The sequence below is a fragment of the Desmodus rotundus genome, chromosome 7 (genome assembly GCF_022682495.2).
Source record: "Desmodus rotundus isolate HL8 chromosome 7, HLdesRot8A.1, whole genome shotgun sequence".
In the NCBI taxonomy this organism is placed as follows: Eukaryota; Metazoa; Chordata; class Mammalia; order Chiroptera; family Phyllostomidae; genus Desmodus; species Desmodus rotundus.
The window spans coordinates 99,984,105-100,003,309 of record NC_071393.1 but is presented as its reverse complement, the minus strand read 5'-3'; the positions used below and the strand labels follow the sequence as shown (position 1 = coordinate 100,003,309).

Sequence of the window (19,205 nt, the reverse complement as noted above, 5' to 3'; positions counted from 1 at the left end):
AATTGGGACAACTATAATAGCATAATCAATAAAATATATTTTAAAAAAGAATACCAGAATCCATACAATTACAGCTTCTTATATACTCAAAGAGCTAAAGGTCACCTTCCAATGACCATATTTGAAGACCTTTTCTGTTTCTCATTAGTTTCTCAGTAGCAATCAAAACTGTTAACTGTGAAAAAAAGAGAGCAACAGGAAGAGTAGAGAGGAATGGAAAGGAATACAAAACTGTTAACTATGCTATTTTTAAAATTCTCTTTTCCTCTGGTTTCTGTAATTCAATCCTCTCCAGATACTCCTTCAACTCTCTGGCCACTCTAGAAGTACATCCTCAACCTTTTCTTCTTCTTTTGCTGTGTTCATTCTTTAGGAAATTTTATTTGTACAGTTAAATTCTACCATCATTATGCCAGCTGATGGTTCCTAAATTCGAGTTTCTAATCTTAACTTCTAAACTCACCTGTTTTTCTTTCCTGACAGACATAGGAAAGAGCAGAGCCCGACACTGGTCTGTCTTTCATAAATTCATATTCGAGTCACTCATCCTTCTAAAACAGGCTTTTAACCATGTTACTCATTTGATTTAAAATCTCAGTATTCCTAGAAGCTAGAATACCTATACAGTCATTCTCCCATCTGGTCTGACCGCTGCATTTGCCTCTTGCATACCTAAGTCTGACATACTCGATTCTCACTATTCCCCAGACATATATGCCTGAACACCTCTCTGCCTGTCCTGATGATGCTCCCTATCTCTGCTCTTGCACACATCTCATTCTATCAAGATCTTATTTCTTATCCAAGGCCCATATCAAATATCACTTCCTAAAAACATCTACAAGCCTTCCTGCCTTCTTTTTAGCTTAATTTTGAGCCACTAGATTTCCTTGTTGTCATACATTAAATTTTTTTATTGCATCACAGTGGTTTGTGTACCTTCTCCTCTAAAGTACGAACTCTTTGAGTGCAGGGAAAGTGCCTTACTTCTTTTTTATTCAGTACCCAGCATAATATCTTGAACTTTGCAGTTCTCAATTGAACAGTGGTGGCTTCATCTCACTTGACGTTTGAATCTGTTCATTGTGAGGTCTGCTAGCTTAATAAAATCTGTCAGTTTTAGGAAGGCCATATAACTCATGTAGAAGATTAAAGATGATAGTTAACACGAAGACCAGCATAGGGGAATTTGGAGAAGAACGGATCTAAGACTAGGGTCATGGGAGGGGAAGGTGTGCAAAAGGATTTTGAGTGTGAAAGGGAAAGAATTTGAAGAAAAAAAAAAAAGAATTGGCAGAGGAAAATGCCTTTGAAAATGAAATAGGAAAAAGTATATACCAGATTTTGATGTTTGAGGATGGTGAACCATTACTGTGTTTAGAAGTGGCTGGCACCACAAAAAAATAAAATTGTTCATTTGGATTTCTAGTGTGATCAAATGAAATGTTCAGGTGATGAGCAGGGTACTTGGGTACTAGTTTCAATTCTTCCTATTAGCTGTTTCAGTTCTTCCTCTTAGCTGTGTGACTTTATAGCAAGTCAGTTTCTCTTCATTGGTTTCCTCATTTGTCAGCAGGTCATTATTTATCTGATAGAGGATAATTTAATCTAGCTCAGGTGAATACAGATGACGAAATAATAGATGTGGAACTAAATATCAAAAATGGTAAAGGCATAATATTTTAAGTCATTGCTATTCTTAATCCTAAATATGTTAACATTGTTTGATGCTCTTATTAATGATAAGAGCATCTTATTGTTAATTATTATTAATGATAATAATTCTTATTGATACATTGTCCTTTAAAAGTATATAAAAATGGTTATTCTCTTTTAATTAATAAAGAATAAGAGGGTATATTTCATCTTACAAGGTTTTTTTTATTTTAAACCCAAAATAAATGAGACTGCTTTTTATTTTAGTATATTTTTTCATTATTTTAATTATGCTATAAAGCCATAATATTGAAACAAAGCAAGATCTTATTTTTAAGTAATCATAAATGTTAAAAGATTATACCTTTAAAGCTCAGTTTATATTTTTTCAAAAATTTTATGTTAGAAAAAAATGTAACAAGAGTTTTATTTGTCATGTGTACATTGTCTACTTCGGTCCAGATTTTAGCATAAGAAATCATTTGATGTGTTACATCCTTGTAAAATAGGATGCTCCTTTAAGTTAATTTATTTTCAAATTCTATTGGTAGTTTTGTTTTGAAAATAACTTTGTTAAGATAAAGTAGGATTAAATAAAAAATGCTCTTGAAATTTATAGGTGTTAGTCATAATAGCAAATGACTTAAGTGGTAAATGTTTGAATTACATTTTAAAAACTAAAATTGTAAGAGTGATTTGAAGATTATTTTCTATTTTATGCATCATCATTCCCTTTGTTCTTTTTTTAACAGCCAGAAATCACTGTGGAAAACCTTCCCACTTATTTAAGGCTTCGGAAACCATTCCTTATTTTATTCAGTGATGGCAGCATAAACCCTCTGTATCAAAAAGCAGTATTGGCAGTGGTAAAAGAGAAACACGTGGATTCAGTTATCCCTTGCTGGCTAAATCTGTAAGTATATTTTTATCTTTTAATATTTAAAAGGTAAAGAAAGTATAATTATTACATTTATTAGGAAATGAAACTCTCTGTCTCTACCTTTGGAATTAATATTTTGAGACCAATGTATATATCATAATACTTTAGTAACTAAACTCTTAGATGCTCTAAAATGACCTTGTTTCAAATTTAATTCTGTTCTACAATAATTTTTGTGTACTTTTCAGCTTTATTGAGGTGTGACTGACAAATAAAATTGTAACATTTAAATTTACATTGTGATGATTTGATATATGTATACATTGTGGAAGGATTCCTCCATCTAGTTAATTAACACATCCATCACCTCTCCTATTTATACACACACACACACACACACACACAAATGGAGAGGGAGAGAACATTTAAGTGCCATTCTCCTACCAAATTTCAATTATACAGTATAGTGTTGTCAACTATAGTCATCGTGTTATACATTAGATCTTCAGACCTTATTGCAGCTGAATGTTTTACCCTTTTACCACCAAACTCTCCCTATTTTCCCGAACCCTAGTCCTGGCAACCACTTTTCTAATGTTTCTATGAATTTGACTTTTTTAAAAAATAATTCCACATATAAGTGATACTGTGTGGTATTTGTCTTTGTCTGACTTATTTCATTTAGCATAATGCCCTCAAGTCCCATCCATGCTGTAGCAAATGGCAGGATTTCCTTCTTTCTCATGGCTGAATAGTATTACGTGTGTGTGTGTGTGTGTGTGTGTGTATGTATATGTGTAAGTACTCGAATACATACACACACATTTTACTTATTCATTCATAATGCTGCAGTGAATATGGAGTGAGATATCTCTTTGATACCATGTGTTTGTTTATTTTTTGGGATACCTACCCAGAACTGGATTGCTTGCTGGATCATAGGATAGTTCTAGTTTTTAAATTAATCCATTTTTAATTATTTGAGGAACCTTCATACTGTTTGCCATTGCACCGACTTACATTCCTACCAATAGTGCACAAGGGTTCCCTTTTCTCTATGTCCTCACCAAGACTTATCATCTCTTGTCTTTTTTTTTTTTTTTTTATGGAACGCTCCACGAATTTGCGTGTCATCCTTGCGCAGGGGCCATGCTAATCTTCTCTGTATCGTTCCAATTTTAGTATATGTGCTGCCGAAGCGAGCACCATCTCTTGTCTTTTTGATAATATCCATTCTAACAGGTAGAAGGTGATAGGTCATCATGGCTTTGATTTGCATTTCCCTGATGATTGGTGATGTTGAGCATCTTTTCCTGTGCCCTTTGACCTTTGTGTGTCTTCTTTGCAAAAATGTTTAATCAATTCTGCCCATTATTAAATTGGATTGTTTGGGGTTTTGTGTTGTGTTGTATGAGTTCTTCAGTTATTTTGGATCTTAATCCTTTACCAGATGTGTTTTGCAAATATTTTCTCCTATCCTGAAGGTTCCCTTTTCATTTCGTTGATTTCCTTTGCTATGCAGAAGCTTTTTAGTTTGATGTAGTCCTACTTGTTTATTTTTGCTTTCGTTGCCTTTGCTTTTGTTGTTATACAGTAAATGTTTTAAAGTAATTATTTTTCTGATTTTAAAAGTGATTATGTCCATCGAGAAAATTGTAGCAGATATAGAAGTATAAACACTGTGGTATTTTGGCATTTTTCTTTAGTTTCTTTTTTTGTACTGCTTTATTTTTGAAATGCAGCCCAAATGTTACAGAAGTTTTCAGTGCATTCACAAATGGTATTTCCTGGTGTGTGTCCTACATGGCATGTGTGACATTAAATGTCTGTGAACATGGTTCACATATATACACACTATCCATTCTTCAAATTCATCAGATAAAAGACATTTTATTTGTCTCATTTGAAAAATTACAAAAATGGGGCAGGGTACATTTTTGCTGTTGAAGAGTTCTCTAACAGTACAAGCTATTGCTTAAGACAGATTTTTTTCAGGTAGTTATCCTTATAGGTATCTTAGAGTAAAATAGTATTTTTTATAATGTGGAATGTGCTGTATTAGGAAAACTATCTTAAACTTACGGTTTCCTTGTATAAACATAATTTTTAAAATCTTTTTAATTTGAAGTTAATCTTTTCTCTTTTTTCCTGAGGAAGGACACTTTTATTTGGAAAAAGAAGTATTTATTATAAGTATCCTATTATTTTATAGTTTGTAACCATTTAATTTTTTTTAAAGAAATTCTTTTAAAGTTTTAATTTCTTTTTGGATTTTATTTATGTATTTTTAGAGAAGAGGGGAAGGGAAGGAGAAAGAGAAGGAGGGGAACATCAATGTGTGGTTGCTTCTCACATGCCCCACTACTGGGGACCTGGCCTGCAACCCAGGCAAGTGCCCTGATTGGGAATTGAACTGGTGACCCTTCAGTTCGCAGGCCGGCACTCAATCCACTGAGCCACACCAGCTAGGGCATAACCATTTAATTTTTGAACCAACATGATGAGATACTTGGCTAAACTTTAGAAGGAACCTATTGATTATGTTAAGTTGAAATTGTCAAATCTTTGGACTACGCCTGTTTTTCATTAAAACTCTCATTGGGTCCTGACTGGTGTGGCTAAGCTGAGTGGGCGTCGTCCCGCAAAGTGCAAGGTCGCTGGTTTGATTCTGGTCCGGGGGCACATGCCTAGGCTGTGGGTTTGGTCCCCCTGTTGTGGTCAGGGAACAGATGGATGTTTCTCTCTCTTTCTCCTTCACTTCCCCTCTCTCTAAAAAAAAGAAAAAAGAAAAGAAAGAAAAGAAGAAGAAAACAATGTTCCACGTTACAGTTTTTAAGACTCTGATTACTAATAACATAGTTATAGACCTTACGGTTTTTAGGACATCTTTTCATAAAATAAATTTACTGGATTGGTACTATATTTAAAGGTTAATATTCTACAAATTATTATTTTCATTGTGTTATAGAAAGAAATTTTAATTAGCATGTTCAATTGCTGTCTTTCATAGAAAAAACACTCCTGTGGGGAGAAGAATCTTGCAGGCGTATTTTGATGTTCTACCTCCCCTTCCTCTTCTTGTTGTGGTGAATCTGCATTCAGGTGGCCAAGTGTTTGCATTTCCTTCAGACCAGGCCATAACTGAACAAAACCTTTTATTGTGGCTTAAGAAATTAGAAGCAGGACTAGAACATCCTATCAGTAAGTTTTCTCTTTTGTTTAATGTACACCATTATGTATTTTGTTTCATAGATTTTTAAACCCGGATGATAGCTAATGAACACTAGAATTAGTTGAATTGTAATGTTTATAAGTATCCTAAGTATTATTAATATACTGATAGCATGGAACAATCTCCTAAATGGTAGGTATTGTTACCCACAAAAAATAAGTATGATTGTATTAAATTTAATAATAATAGCTAACATTTATTGAGTGCTTACTAGGTGTCTAGCACAATGCTATTATTTAAATGCAGTTGTCTTATTTAATTCTCACGAGTCATATGAAGTATTATTACCTGTAAAAGAGTTAAGTAACTAATTAAAAGTCATATAATTAACTACTAAATGAGTAAGCTTGGATTCCAACCTGTATCGCTTACATTCCAGAGCCAGAATTTTGGACCACAAGAAAGTAGATGTTGGCTTAGGATTTATGATGTTGGTTTATGACATGAGATAGTTTCTACTTTTCTAAAATGTGAATTTATACTTGTGGTATAGACATATATGTTAATTTATATACAATTATGGCAACAATAGGACTGTTGCTATAATTTAAATAAGTTAACTTGTAATAACCTAGACCATTAGTATATTGGGGAAATAGTGTGAAATTTGATGTAATGAAAGGTTTCCTTTCCAAGGATAAGGTACTATCCAAGGACTTTGTTATTATATACCAGATAAACCATATTATAATGATATTTTGGCACTGCTCCATGATAGGATCCTAAAATAAGGGGTGTGTCTGTATATGCGAATATATATGTATATGTGTACACACACACAGAGTTCTGGTATACAAACTCCAGTGTTGTGTACTGTCTCAGCCAGCATGCATAGTGTAAATACACCATTATGCATATTTGTGTATATTGAACCAGATACTTTAATTTATGTTAAGTGTCAGCCATTGTAGCACACCTGTTCTTCCCAAGTGGTCTGCTTCATTTCTGTTAAAGTAGGTAGTTTAACTAAATACTATGTCTAAGTATCCTATAGGTGGTTTTTTATATTGAAATATAATTCACATACCATAAAATTCCCCCTTTTAAAGCCTACAATTCATTGGTTTTTAGTATATTTGCAAGACTGTGCAACCATTACTACTATTGAATCCTACAATATTTTTATTACTCCAAAAAGAAATCCCATACCCATCAGCAGTCACTCCCTATTCTTCTCTCCTCCCACCCCCTGACAACCACTGATTTGTCTTTATGGATCTGCCTGATCTGGACATTTCATATAAATGAAATCACTTACCATAGGTTTTCAAGGATCATCCATGTTATACATGAATCCAGAGTTCATTCCTTTTTATGGGTGACATATTCTGTTGTATGGATATACCACATTTTGTTTCTCCATTCATCAGTTGATGGGCATTTGAGTTGTATCCAGTTTTTGGCTATTATGAATGATGCTGCTCTGAACATTGAGCATGTACATGAACATGTACGTGTTTTATATCTGTCTGATACTCAGGTGCCTTCTGATAGTACCACACTGTCTTCAATGCTGCAGCTTTGTAGCAGGTTTTAAATTGGGAGATTTGATTCTTCCAACTTTGTTCTTCATTTCCACAATTATTTGGCTATTCTGGGCAGTTTTAGATAATATTTTAAAGTCAATTTTCTGAGATAATTTTAGTTTTAATATTTTCCTAGGAAATATGAAAAATTAATTAAATTGTCTTGTGTAAGTCATCATCGGAAGGAGGCCTTTATGTAGTGATTGCTCATTTCTGACTTACTCATTTGTACCCACACAGTACAGGGGTCCTTTCAGTTGTAGCTCTTGAACTGTTCAGGTAGTCTGTGTTCACTTCTGTCCGCACTGTTGTTGCGGAGAATCAGAGGAGTGTTGTCATACAGCTGCTGTGACACTGAGGCCGCACGGACTCTGACTAAGTCATATAGGATTGTATGTAGCTATGGCCAGGGCACCTTACAAATGGAATTGCTTAAAAAAATGGTGATTTTTGTCTTTTCTCTCTAAGATTTTATTTATTTTTAGACAGAGGGGAAGGGTGAGAGAAAGAGAGGGAGAGAAACATCAATGTGTGGTTGCCTCTCATGTATCCCCCACTGTGGACCTGGCCTACAACCCAGGTATGTGCCCTGACTAGGAATCAAACCAGCTACCCTTTGTTTCACAGGTCAGTGCTCAGTCCACTGAGCCACACCTGCCAGGGCAAGTGGTGATATTTAAAAATTCACAAACCTGAGCCTATGAAGCCTCCTTAATTACTGTGTATCTGTAGGCAAGTCCTCTTTGTTTTTTCCTCTACAACTGTAAAATGAGATTAATGATTCCTACTCTATGTCAAAAATTTATTTTAAAAAATCAGATAAAATTATGTATGCAAATGCACTTTGTAAAGCATAAAATTTAAAGTACTATCACAATTCATGTAAAGATCCTTTCCTACAAAGAGCATACTTGAGGGACGTTGATTCCTCGATTCAAGCCATTACCAAGAAGAAAGACTTAGATTTATTCTTCTGAGTTTCCTGAGAGACTGGTATATCTCCCATTGCACTTTTGTTCATGAATGCCTTTGCCAGCTTACTCTTTGAGGGGTTTCCATTATTTCCTTGTATCACTGCTCCTAATCTTAAATTACTCCTGCAGCCTCTGCAGCAGGAAGAAGAATATGGCTCAGCCTCTGAGCCATATTGTCTGTATTGGGTCCTGTCTTCTGTGCTGGCAGGGACTGCCCTTACCACTCTCCGGGAGTGGGGTCTGGGCGGAGTGGTGGGTCGCGCAGCTACTCTTGGAACAGCCTGAATCTGTAAAGGTGCCACTGGTGTCTGCCTCACCTTGCTTGCTGCATGTCTTAATTTATGTGAAATTGGGACCACTAGCTACTTTTATTTGAATTTTACACTTAACTTTGGGCAAATTCTCTGACCTTTTTTAGGCCTTGGTTTTCTCATCTATAAAATTGGGATATAATTGTCCTTACCTCATGGAGTTTATAAGGATTAAATGGATAATGTCTGGTATATAGTAAATGCTCAATAAATGTTAGCTATTGCTATTACTTCTAATTTGATAATAATGTATCTATTGCCCACACATAATGAGAGTACAGTTTTATTCACAAGTGAAAACATTAAGACTTTTGTAGTGTTCCCTCAGCAAATAATTAGCAAAATTGTGATACCTGCTTTTAGGCATTTTGTTCTCATCTCAGACCATTAGGTTACAGTGTTTACTTTTTAAAATACTGCTAAATATGTGCTATGCTTTAAGTTGAACTTTTCTTAAAGATACTTTATTCTCATATTGCAAACTACAAAGTTATTCTTACTTCCTGATCATTATATTCAAGAAAATATTACATGTTTGTCACTTTTATATCTGCTAACCTGGCAACAGTAATTTGAAACATCTATTACAGGGGTAGCCTCAACTTAATATCCTGCTGATGTTCTAGGTTCTAGGATATTATGTAATTGAGTGAGTAAAGAAATTATATATCAATGAGCATAGATACACTTCATGTGCATTTGTGCAGCTTTAATCTTCTCTAGGAAATTAGAATTTAAATGAATTTCCTAAGCTTTTAAAGATATTCAGTTGATTTATGAGAGATGCTTAAGTTTGTATTTTATGGACATTTATTTTTTTTCAGGTAACACTTCATTTTTTCATGTAACATTATTTCACTGAAATTTATTTTTAAAAGGTTTCCTTGGCATAATTCCTTATATCATTTATTTCTCAAAATAATATTTTAAATGGGCAACTAAACTCTAAAATTATTTTGTAAGATCTGTCTTCTAAATGGAGAAAAGTTAGCTAATTTATCTCATACAAATGTTAAAATATATATTGTCATCATATTAAGCCTAAATCTGTTTTCTTTTTCTGATGACCAATGTTTTAAAATAGTGTTAAAGCTCACTGCTATGAAGCCCACCTAAGAAATTATTAAATCTGTATCTGTCTATAATACAGTTGATTCCATAGCAATTTTTAATTATCCCTGTAATTATTTTTATAAAATGAACTTCTTTTCTTGTGTGCAAAAGATGTTAAAAGCTTCAAAAACAGAAAATGCTTTAAAATGTTAGGGAATACATATCTAGATAATAAGTAAATATGTATGGGCCAAAACTTTTTTTTTTTTGTAGTGATTCATACGAAACAGTTCCAGTTCTTAGGGATAAAGACAGAAGCAGGAAACTTTTTCATCTTAACTTATACCTGTTTGGGTGGTAATCTTATAAACATATTGCTATTTTCTGAAACCTCAGTAGGATTAATTGGCAGGAGACCTTTTGTTTTCTTCCTATTTACACAACTTAAGAGGATAATAGCTTACAAATATAAAATATAAAAATGGCTGGTAATGAGAAATACAGCAAGTTTCTTAAACAATGTAGTAAAAAAATAGTTTTGCTTAATAAAAGTCACGAACTCTTCCTTTCTACTAATATATTTTTCAGAATAAAACATTTTCTAGTATATTTATGGGATTTTTTTTTTGATCTATTCATCTTTAACCCTTGATTGTATCTTTTTTCTAGCAATTTTACCTGCTCAGGAATGGAAGCCTCCTCTTCCCGCTTACAATTTTCTGCGCATGATGGATGCTGCAGCATCTCAACATCCCACTAGGAAAGATCCTGAGTGTATGAAAGAAACTGATATTCAGGAGAATAATAAAGAACAACATGAAGATAAGTCAGCAGTAAGAAAAGAACCAGTTAAAATGAGAATAAAGGACTGGGAGAGAAGTAATGTATTTAAAGCAGAAAAGTCATTTAGGCATGATAATAAAGAGTTATGATGCTCAGAAGTGAGCTAATTAAATAAGGCTGTGGAAAGCTTTCCAAAGTCTTTTTGGCTTGATAGACTTAAGAATTTTTTTCATTAAAAAATAATACTAAATTATTTCAAGCTTCTAGACCAGTAGTTTTCAACAGAAATATAATGTGAGCCAAATATGTAATTTAGAATTTTCTAGGAGCCACAGGTGAAATTAATTTTAATAATATATTTCACAAAGTATACCCCAAATCGTTCAGTTTACATAAAAATGAGATATTTTATATATTTTTCATATCAAGTGCATATCTTATACTTATTGCACATCTCACTTTGGAGTGGCCACATTTCAAGTGCTCGGTAGCAGCATGTGGCTAGTAACTACTGTACTGGACAGCTCAGCTCTAGACAAAAACTGGTATAATTAATTTACCTTAGTTCTAGCCTGTTACATTTTAAACTAAAATATAAATGTAACTCTAGTTTAATCACAGACAGCTCCACAGTGGAATCGTACAGCTGGCAGCTGTATTTGTTTGCCGTCATGATCTTAAAATTAGTGTCTGTTAACCAGGGAGCAGTTTTGCCCCACAGGGGACTTTTGGCAATGGCAAGAGACATCTTTGATTAGGGGCGTTACCGACATCTAGTGAGTAGAGGCCAGGGATGCTGCTAAACACCCTGTAATACACTGGACAGCCTCCCACAACAAGGGCTTATCCTGTCCATGTGTCGGCAGTGCCAAAGTTGAGTAACCCTGTGTCAAACTAACCCATGGCAGAGTGGGCTGCTTGAATTTTCTGGCTCTACTTGGTGTTTGAGAAAATCTTGCATATTAAATATTAGGTGGTCTTACCTTGATTATTATCTGGACACAACCTTATCTTTTTTTATAAATTCTTTTTATAACATTTTTGAAAAGTAATGGGATAACCCTCAAAAGGACTCAGAGTGAGATATATTATATATATCACAATATAATGTATATTGTGTTAGGTATATTATATATTTTACATAGAGAGAGTCATATTATATAATAGAGTATATGACAATTCTTATATATAATATAATTCTCGTGTATAAAATATATATGTAAAAGAATCTTAAAACCTTTTATTTCTACAAGTTATATTGCTGAATTTCAGATTGATAAGAATTAATGTTCTGTCATTCTCCCCCCCTCAAAAAAGAAAAGAGAGAGAGAGAGGTTCCCTCTTCTGAATCATGTGAAATCTACCCGTGCACGCTCTAGACAAACCAGTTGATCTCCCTGGGCCGTTGGGCCTCTTTTATACAACAACAGGGGAGATTAACCAACAAAATGTTTTCTTCCCAACAGCACTCGTCAGGCTTATCTGTTTGTAGCAGGTGTTTGTTTCACTTTTGCTCTGTGCGTTTTTCAAGATTTGTTGAGACCATCCTATGTGGTGCTTCACTGTATTTCTCATTGTAATATCTACTTGGTATATCTTGTACTTGAAATTTCCTCCACATACAGTTTGCCTAGTACAAATGACTTTCACAACTGGAATTAAAAAATCATAAAGAGCTAAATTTCAATAAACGCATATATTTCATTGTAACATAGGTCATTTGTTACTCTAGTACCCCCTCCCTTGATTTTTCTCGTTGCATGTAATGTGTATTATTTCAGTTCATTCTCATTTGTTACTATTTTTTAAATGATCATTTATTTTATTACAGTTGTCCCAATTTTTACCCCTTTGCCCTCCTCTGCCCAGCCCACCCCACCCCACCCCTGCTCCCACAGTCGGTCCCCACACTGGTGTCCATGTCCATAGGTCATTCATACATGTTCTTTGACTAATCCCTTCCCCTTCTTTCCAACCTTACTCTTCACCCCGTTTTTATTTCTAACATGGGAGATATGAGAGTGAATTCTAAATATAGTTTGTAGTAATAAAACATTGTTAGCCTAACCATTAGAAAATGCTAATTAACTATAAGCACAAAGAAACATGAAATGAATTAGTCATTGTACAATTTTGACAGTTACTAATACAGGTTCTTTTAACAATTTTTTTAAAAAGTATCTGGATTTCGGGTTACCTTCAAAAGTTTCTTTGGCCTCGGTCTCGCCCTCTCCTGGACTACATTCTCTGAATGTAGCTGGGTTTCTTCGGTTGTAAGCAACACAGATTCAACCCTGGTTAACTTAAGCAAAATGGGAATATAGTCATCCCTTGGTATCCGAGAGGGATTGGTTCCAGGATCCCCTCCCCTTGGATACCCAAATCCGAGGGTGCTAAAGTCCCAAGTATACAATGACATAGTAATTGTGCATAATTTGTATTTGCATATATGCTACAGCAGCGTATGCCTACACATCACTGCATTCATGTGCATTCAGCATAGTGCTTGGCATGTGGCAAATACAAGTTTTGTTTTTTGGAACTTTCTGGGTTTTTAAGAAAATATTTTTGATCCCTGGTTGGTTGATTCCATGGATGCAAAATCCATGGATATGGAGGGCTGACTGTTTTGGGTAATTCACAGGGTTAGGAGAAAAGTTAAACAAAGATGGGAATTAAGAAAAGGTAGGAACCAAGGATTGATGAATCAAGAATTAACAGCTCAGTCTTGAATTGGTTCCAAATATTTCTGTAATCTTTCATGATTCAGGGAGTCCTGAATCATGGTTAGGGAACAGTAAGCAGACTTCCACAATGCAGAAGAGGTACATTTCACAAACGAAATCTAGATTCTGTTCACCTGAAAAAGAGAGTGAATGTGGAGGGGAGGAAAGGTGACTCTGGAGAGGTTTTCCTCACAACACCGCTTGTTGTTCTTCCATCTATCCTTCATACCGTTTTCAGGTCTTTCTGTCACACCCTCCTGCCCATTTTTGAGAGTTTGGAGAGCCCTCTCTAACCCCCAGTGGTTGTAGTTTTCCTGTCTGTCCCCTGAGCCTCTATAAGACTTGTTGCCAGTGCATATGTACATTCTGCGTAACATCTCATCCCTTATGAGTCAGATTCTTTCACTCTCTCCTGCCTCCACTGCTGGAAGGTGGTTCATTGCTTTCAGCCATGTGTTGGAATTTTCCATCAGCTGTTTTCTCAAAATTCCTGGAGTTCATTCCTCAAGCTGTGCTTCTTTTAAAAACTAATTAAACATGCTTATATGCTGAACAATAAGAGTTTGCAGATCAATAAGTGCTTGTCTTTGGTAATAGAAGGTAGTCAAATAGGTATACCTTGGGAGCTGTGCTTCCACTTAAGATGTAGCTGTAAGAGAATGTAGCTCTCATCCTAACAACAAGAAAAAAGTCATAACTTTTCTTATACCCATCGAAGAAGGCATCCAAAAGAACTGAATTCCAGAGTGAGAAGCCCTTTCAAGGAAAGACAGGACAAATGAACTGTTTCACCTTTGTCAGAGAATCGGAGGCTGTGAGTAAAGCAAATAAGAAAAAATTATCAAGAATTTGAAAGGGTTTAAAATTTTACCCTAACTGCAAATTATTTCAGCTTGCCAGTTTCCTGACTCCGAGGCAGAGGACTTAGTGACATCCTGAAGAATGCTGTTACAGCAATGAGTAATTTGTGCTGGTTCCCTGACTCCTAGCCTACTGTGGGTTGCATTATAGGGGAGGAACCCTGAGCTCAGGGAACCTAAACATCTGATAATGGGTATTAAGCATGCCTACCCTTTGCTCTGGAGAGTGACACATTTATTATTGTAGAGAGTAATCAGACCTGTCTGTCTTCTAGAGAGAGATGTCATTTTCCCAGGCCAAAAAGAGAGTCCAGAACAAAGGCAGTCAGTGCCTCTATTCACAAGTCATGCCAGGAACATGAGAGACCCAGGAAGAATTGTCTCCCAACAGTAATCAGCTAAAATTTTAAATAATTCCCTAACATGTGGACTAAAATATTAGCTGAGAATAAGTGGGAGCCCTGACATAGCAGTAGTTCACCTTCACTGAGGAGTTCCTTTCCACCAGTATCCCCTGGGTGCTAATGAGAGCGATTGTGGGACAGGAGCCTGGCGAGAAGAGGTCCCTCAGTGACACAGACATACAGGCAGTGGTGGATAGAATGGTACTGGGTGGCACAGGTAAAACATGGTTTACTTCCTCAGGCCTTTCTCTTTTATGAATAAAAGCCATTAGCCACTGTAGAAGAGAGGGGAAACCCTGCCTCCGCTGCCCAAAGACCCATTGCCTTGCAGGGAGGGGTAAATGTAAAAACCTTTTACCCCTGGGGAGCGACAGAAAACCTTGGGCCCAGGATCCTGCACTAATACCAAGCAGAGATCTGCTACTACTGGACAAAGTACAGCAACATTTCCCCTGTGAGAAATGGCTGTGCTTGGCTGCCATGGGGAGGACGTAGAAATTGCCTCACCCTAGGGCCCAGGTGCACAGGCCTTACTTAGGTCTCAGCATGCATGAGGAGATCCAAGAACAACTGCCTGCACCTATCATCAGCTCAGTGTCAAATAACAAGCAGCAGCAGTGTACCACTTTGGGAGGCACAAGATTCTGAATGGCAGGTAAGAAGGACTTGCTCAAGTTGAGGATAGAGCAGGAAAACAAACCCTCTGGTACTGAGGTCCAACTCTAAGTAAAAGGTAACAGCCAGTCCCTGGAGGAACATGCAGACTGTGATGCACCAAAGGTAAAAATAACAACAAAATCTAAGCCTGTTTTGACTGACTAGAGTTTACTCAGTCTCCCACATGGCCAGGCATAAATATCATTTATCTGTCTCTACTATTCTCCATAAGATATGTGGCATTGAGACTAAAATTCTAAGACTAAAAAAAAAAATCCATTGTCAAGAGAAGTGACAGGATGAAACTCAGAGATGACCCAGGTATTGGAACTGTGAGACAGAGGCTTTAAATAACTATGATTAATGTGTTAAAGGAGTTAGTGGGAAAGGTGGGTAACCTATACGAACACTTGGGCAATTTCAGCTGTGATGGAAATGCTAGAAATGAAAAAAAAAAACCTATGCCAATAGCAATGAAGAAGCCTTTGGAGGGTTCATCAATAGACTTGGCATAGCTGACGAAAGTCTCTGAACTTGAAGAAAGTCAATAGAAGTTATCCAAAGAGAAAAAAAATGAATAAATAAAACAACATCGATGATTCAAAAGCTGTGGGATAATATCAGACTGTCATACATGTAATTGAAATTCCAGGAGGAGGAGAAAACAGAAGTACTTGGAGAATAATGGCTGAGGAGTTTCAAAAATGAGTGAAAGAAAAGAAATCACAGTTCTAAGATGCTCAGACAAGTCCAAGTAGGATAATTTAAAAATAAAAATACCCAGACACATCACAGTCAAATCACTAAAAAACAAAGACTATTGTGAAGATAGCCAGAGCAAAGACACAGATTCTCATTCTCCTTTCTTGCTCACTTTCTCTCTCCATTTTGTAGCTCCATTCTTAGCTCAAGGGCCATACAAAAAAACAGGTTGTGGGCTGGATTTGGCCTGCTGGGCATAATTTTCCAAACCCTCTCTAAAGCCAAACTGGACTAACATATTATGAGATGAATATAAATTTAAAGGTAAAAGTCCATGACAATAACAAATAACAATAAGGGAGGGCATGGAAGTATACTGTAGTGAGGGCCTCAATTTACGTGAAGTGGCATGTCACTATTTAGAAATAGGCAAATTGCGATAAAGATGTATGCAGGCCCTTCGTAGTCATCAGTAAAAATAGAAATACAGCTAGTTAGTTAATAGTGGATAGAAAACAGAGTCATAAAAATAATAAAAGAAGGTAAGACCATGACATGACAAACAGGGCACAAAGAGGAAACGCCCAGCAAAACGGCCGGCTTAACCCTCCCACCACAGCGTATATTGATGTAAGTGGTCCACACGCCCCAATGAAAAGGCAGAACTTGTAGATGAGATTTTAAAAGTAAGAACTATACTCATATACTGTACCAACCCCCCATAACTTTAAAAATAAAAATATAAATAGGTTAAAAATAAGAGGATGAGAAAAGAGAGAACTCACAAGCAGCAATCAAAAGCTAGCTGGAGCCCCAGCCGGGTAGCTTCTGTAGCCTCACAAGTAGCCTCAGGTGTAATAGCGTTATCAATAAAATATACTTAAAAAAAGATGTAAACCTCATTAATAACCCAAATTCCTCCACCAAACTGCAGAATACACATTCTTTTCCAGTACACATGGAACATTTATAAAAATTGACATATGCTGAGCCACAAAGCAAGTCTCAATAATAAAGGACTAAAAACAGAACATATTCTCTGACCACAGTGCAATTAATCTAGACATCAATAACAAAATGATAACTAGACATATAGCTTTAAGGATCTGGGTATGCAGGCCTGAGCTTGAGACAAAAATCTGGGAGTCATTTAGCTTATTAATGACAAAACTTGGATTTAAACAAATCTCCTTCATGTCCTTTTTAGTGAGATGGTACCATAGAAGGTCCTCTCTGTTCACGACGTTTGTTTTCGCAGTGAAATTTAAATGTATTCGATATGTAAAAATAACACTCAAACAGCCCATTATTAGATTTTTGAATAAGCAGAGAATTCAAACATTTCTCCCACTTAGAGCTGATCCAGGTTCTAACACTACGGTTTGCAGGTTGTAATTTCATAGTCTCTTAAAATAAGCCTTATTTTTTTCTTTTAATAAGATATGGTAATAGAAGCCTTATCCAAGATTTCACTTGGATAACCCAGAATCAAGTCCTTATATAGACCTCAAGAGCTATTAAAGAACAGATGTAGAATCTGGGTCTTGTAAAATGTTCCAGACAACCCTCCTGACTTACAGTGGGCGAAATTTCACATCAGTCTTTTAATCAGATAAAGCACCATTTCCTCCGACATTAGATGCAGTGTGGATTTTCTGTTTCTCATGGGGATATTTTATATAGTTATGAAGCCTATTTTTGAAGAATTAATTTTCCTCATGTTTAAACCTATTTCCTTGTTCGAGATGCAACATAACCAGCTACCCAGTTCTTTGTGCCACGAACCTCCTGAATGTCTGGTTTATTGTACTGAGAGCTACTAATGCATTTAAATCTTTTCCCCAAAGTTACCAGGACTGGACTCTAAGGACACGCCAGCCAGCCCTAAATGGTCTTAACAAATGTGAACAGTAAGTAAATCCCTAATGAAACACTAAACATTATTTTTGTTTCTATAGAGACTTAAACCTGGGGAGGGGAGAAAGGCTTAGGAAGATAGTTTTCCTAAAAATAGTCTAATGAAGTGTCAACGAAACTCTCACATTTGGTAAAGAGAACTAAGAATAGTTATATATCCTGAAACATCCGGGACAGGCAGTGTGTCACAGTGGTTAGAGAATGGGCATTGGATTTGGACTCAAGAATCTTTGAGTCTTTATTCTTCCTATTATTAGCTGTGTGATGTCATAAAGTTACCTAAAATCTTTACACCTTAGTTTCTTTTTTGGTGAAAATACTGCTTCCCACACAGTGTTGAGGATTAAATGGGAGAATTTATAGTAAACCTTTGATAAATGTGATCTTAGAGATGGGTTTGTTTATTAGAAATTTTTTCCTGTTAGCAGAGAAATCCTTTCTCATAACAAGAATTCAAAGAATAGAGAAATATACAAAAAATGCAATAGCTGCCTCACTTCCCTCCAACTCTAATTATAGAGTCAAGGGGTAACCACTATTAACAATTTGCTTTGTATTTGACCTCATATATATTTCACTTATTCTTAGGGTTCGAGATGTCTGAGTCAGTAGATGTTCTTTATTCAATTTACCTTTTCTTTCCACATATAACATTAAAACTTTCCCTTCACTTTCTGGTGTTAAATCAATATCTAGTATTCGCACTGAGGTCAATAAAGAGAGGTTGTGGAAGAATCTGTCCCATTTGATCATTAATGTAGTCTCTAGTTGCTTTTGTTTTATACTGGGGTTTGCTCTTCAAACCTGAACTTTAAAAATTAACATATGTATACATACAGCATCCTTTGTTTGGCTGAAAAGAACATCCCTGGGGTGCCCCAGAGGACAGTGCTTGAGAGCACCACTCAGTACTGAGGGTCACCTCCCCAGATGTCCTGCTGGGGGCTGCCTCCCCCATGTGTCTAGGCGTCACTTGTGGTTATAGTGCAGGGGTGCCAAACTCATTTTTACCAGGGGCCACATCAGCCTCGTGGTTGCCTTCAAAGGGCTGAAATAATTTTAGGACTGTATAAATGTAACTACTCCTTAACCGTTAAGGAGTTGAAATTACATTCGGCCCTTTGAAGGCAACCACGAGGCTGATGTGGCCCCCCTGTGAGAATGAGTATGACACCCCTGTTATAGTGTCTGAAGACTATGATAGCAGGTGTGAATTTTGTATCAATAAGAATGCTTTAACTGCATGTATCAGATAATCTAACAGTAGCTTAAACATACAGGGTTTTTATTTTAAGTGACAAGAAGTGTGCAGATGTAGCGGCTCCATGACAGTATTAATATCCATTGAGAAGCTCCATGCCAAGAGGAGGCCTGGGTTTCTCTAATTGTTACAGCTCTTAATGACCAGCTACTTGCCCAGGTTGCCAGTGTGCCCTGAGGCTGGGTTGAGGCAGTTCTGGCATTTGCCATCTCATGACTCAAGATCCCTGTTGTTCTTCTCTTGTCATCTTAGTCCTGAGTTCC

At 36.1% G+C, this 19,205-nt stretch overlaps 1 protein-coding gene and 1 non-coding gene across 5 annotated transcripts in view; one reads left to right on the top strand and one right to left on the bottom strand.

Annotated features, from left to right (window-relative positions):
• Window positions 1-13,672, top strand: part of TXNDC16 (thioredoxin domain containing 16) — a 75,035-nt gene extending 61,363 nt beyond the window's left edge. For 2 of the 4 annotated variants that reach the window (XM_045201527.2, XM_024567266.3), the window contains 3 exons: window positions 2,409-2,569; window positions 5,547-5,737; window positions 10,302-13,672. In XM_045201527.2, the coding sequence (XP_045057462.2) occupies window positions 2,409-2,569; window positions 5,547-5,737; window positions 10,302-10,564 (615 nt within the window). In that variant the 3' untranslated portion in view covers window positions 10,565-13,672. Of the gene's footprint in view, window positions 1-2,408; window positions 2,570-5,546; window positions 5,738-7,762; window positions 7,875-10,301 lie in introns of those variants that run through there. The other 2 variants (XR_008427357.1, XM_053928568.1) reach the window with 2 other exon arrangements.
• Window positions 3,636-3,742, bottom strand: LOC112312035 (U6 spliceosomal RNA). Its single transcript, XR_002975494.1, has one exon. It is a non-coding gene; the product is annotated as a U6 spliceosomal RNA (small nuclear RNA).
• Window positions 13,673-19,205: the final 5,533 nt, after the last annotated feature.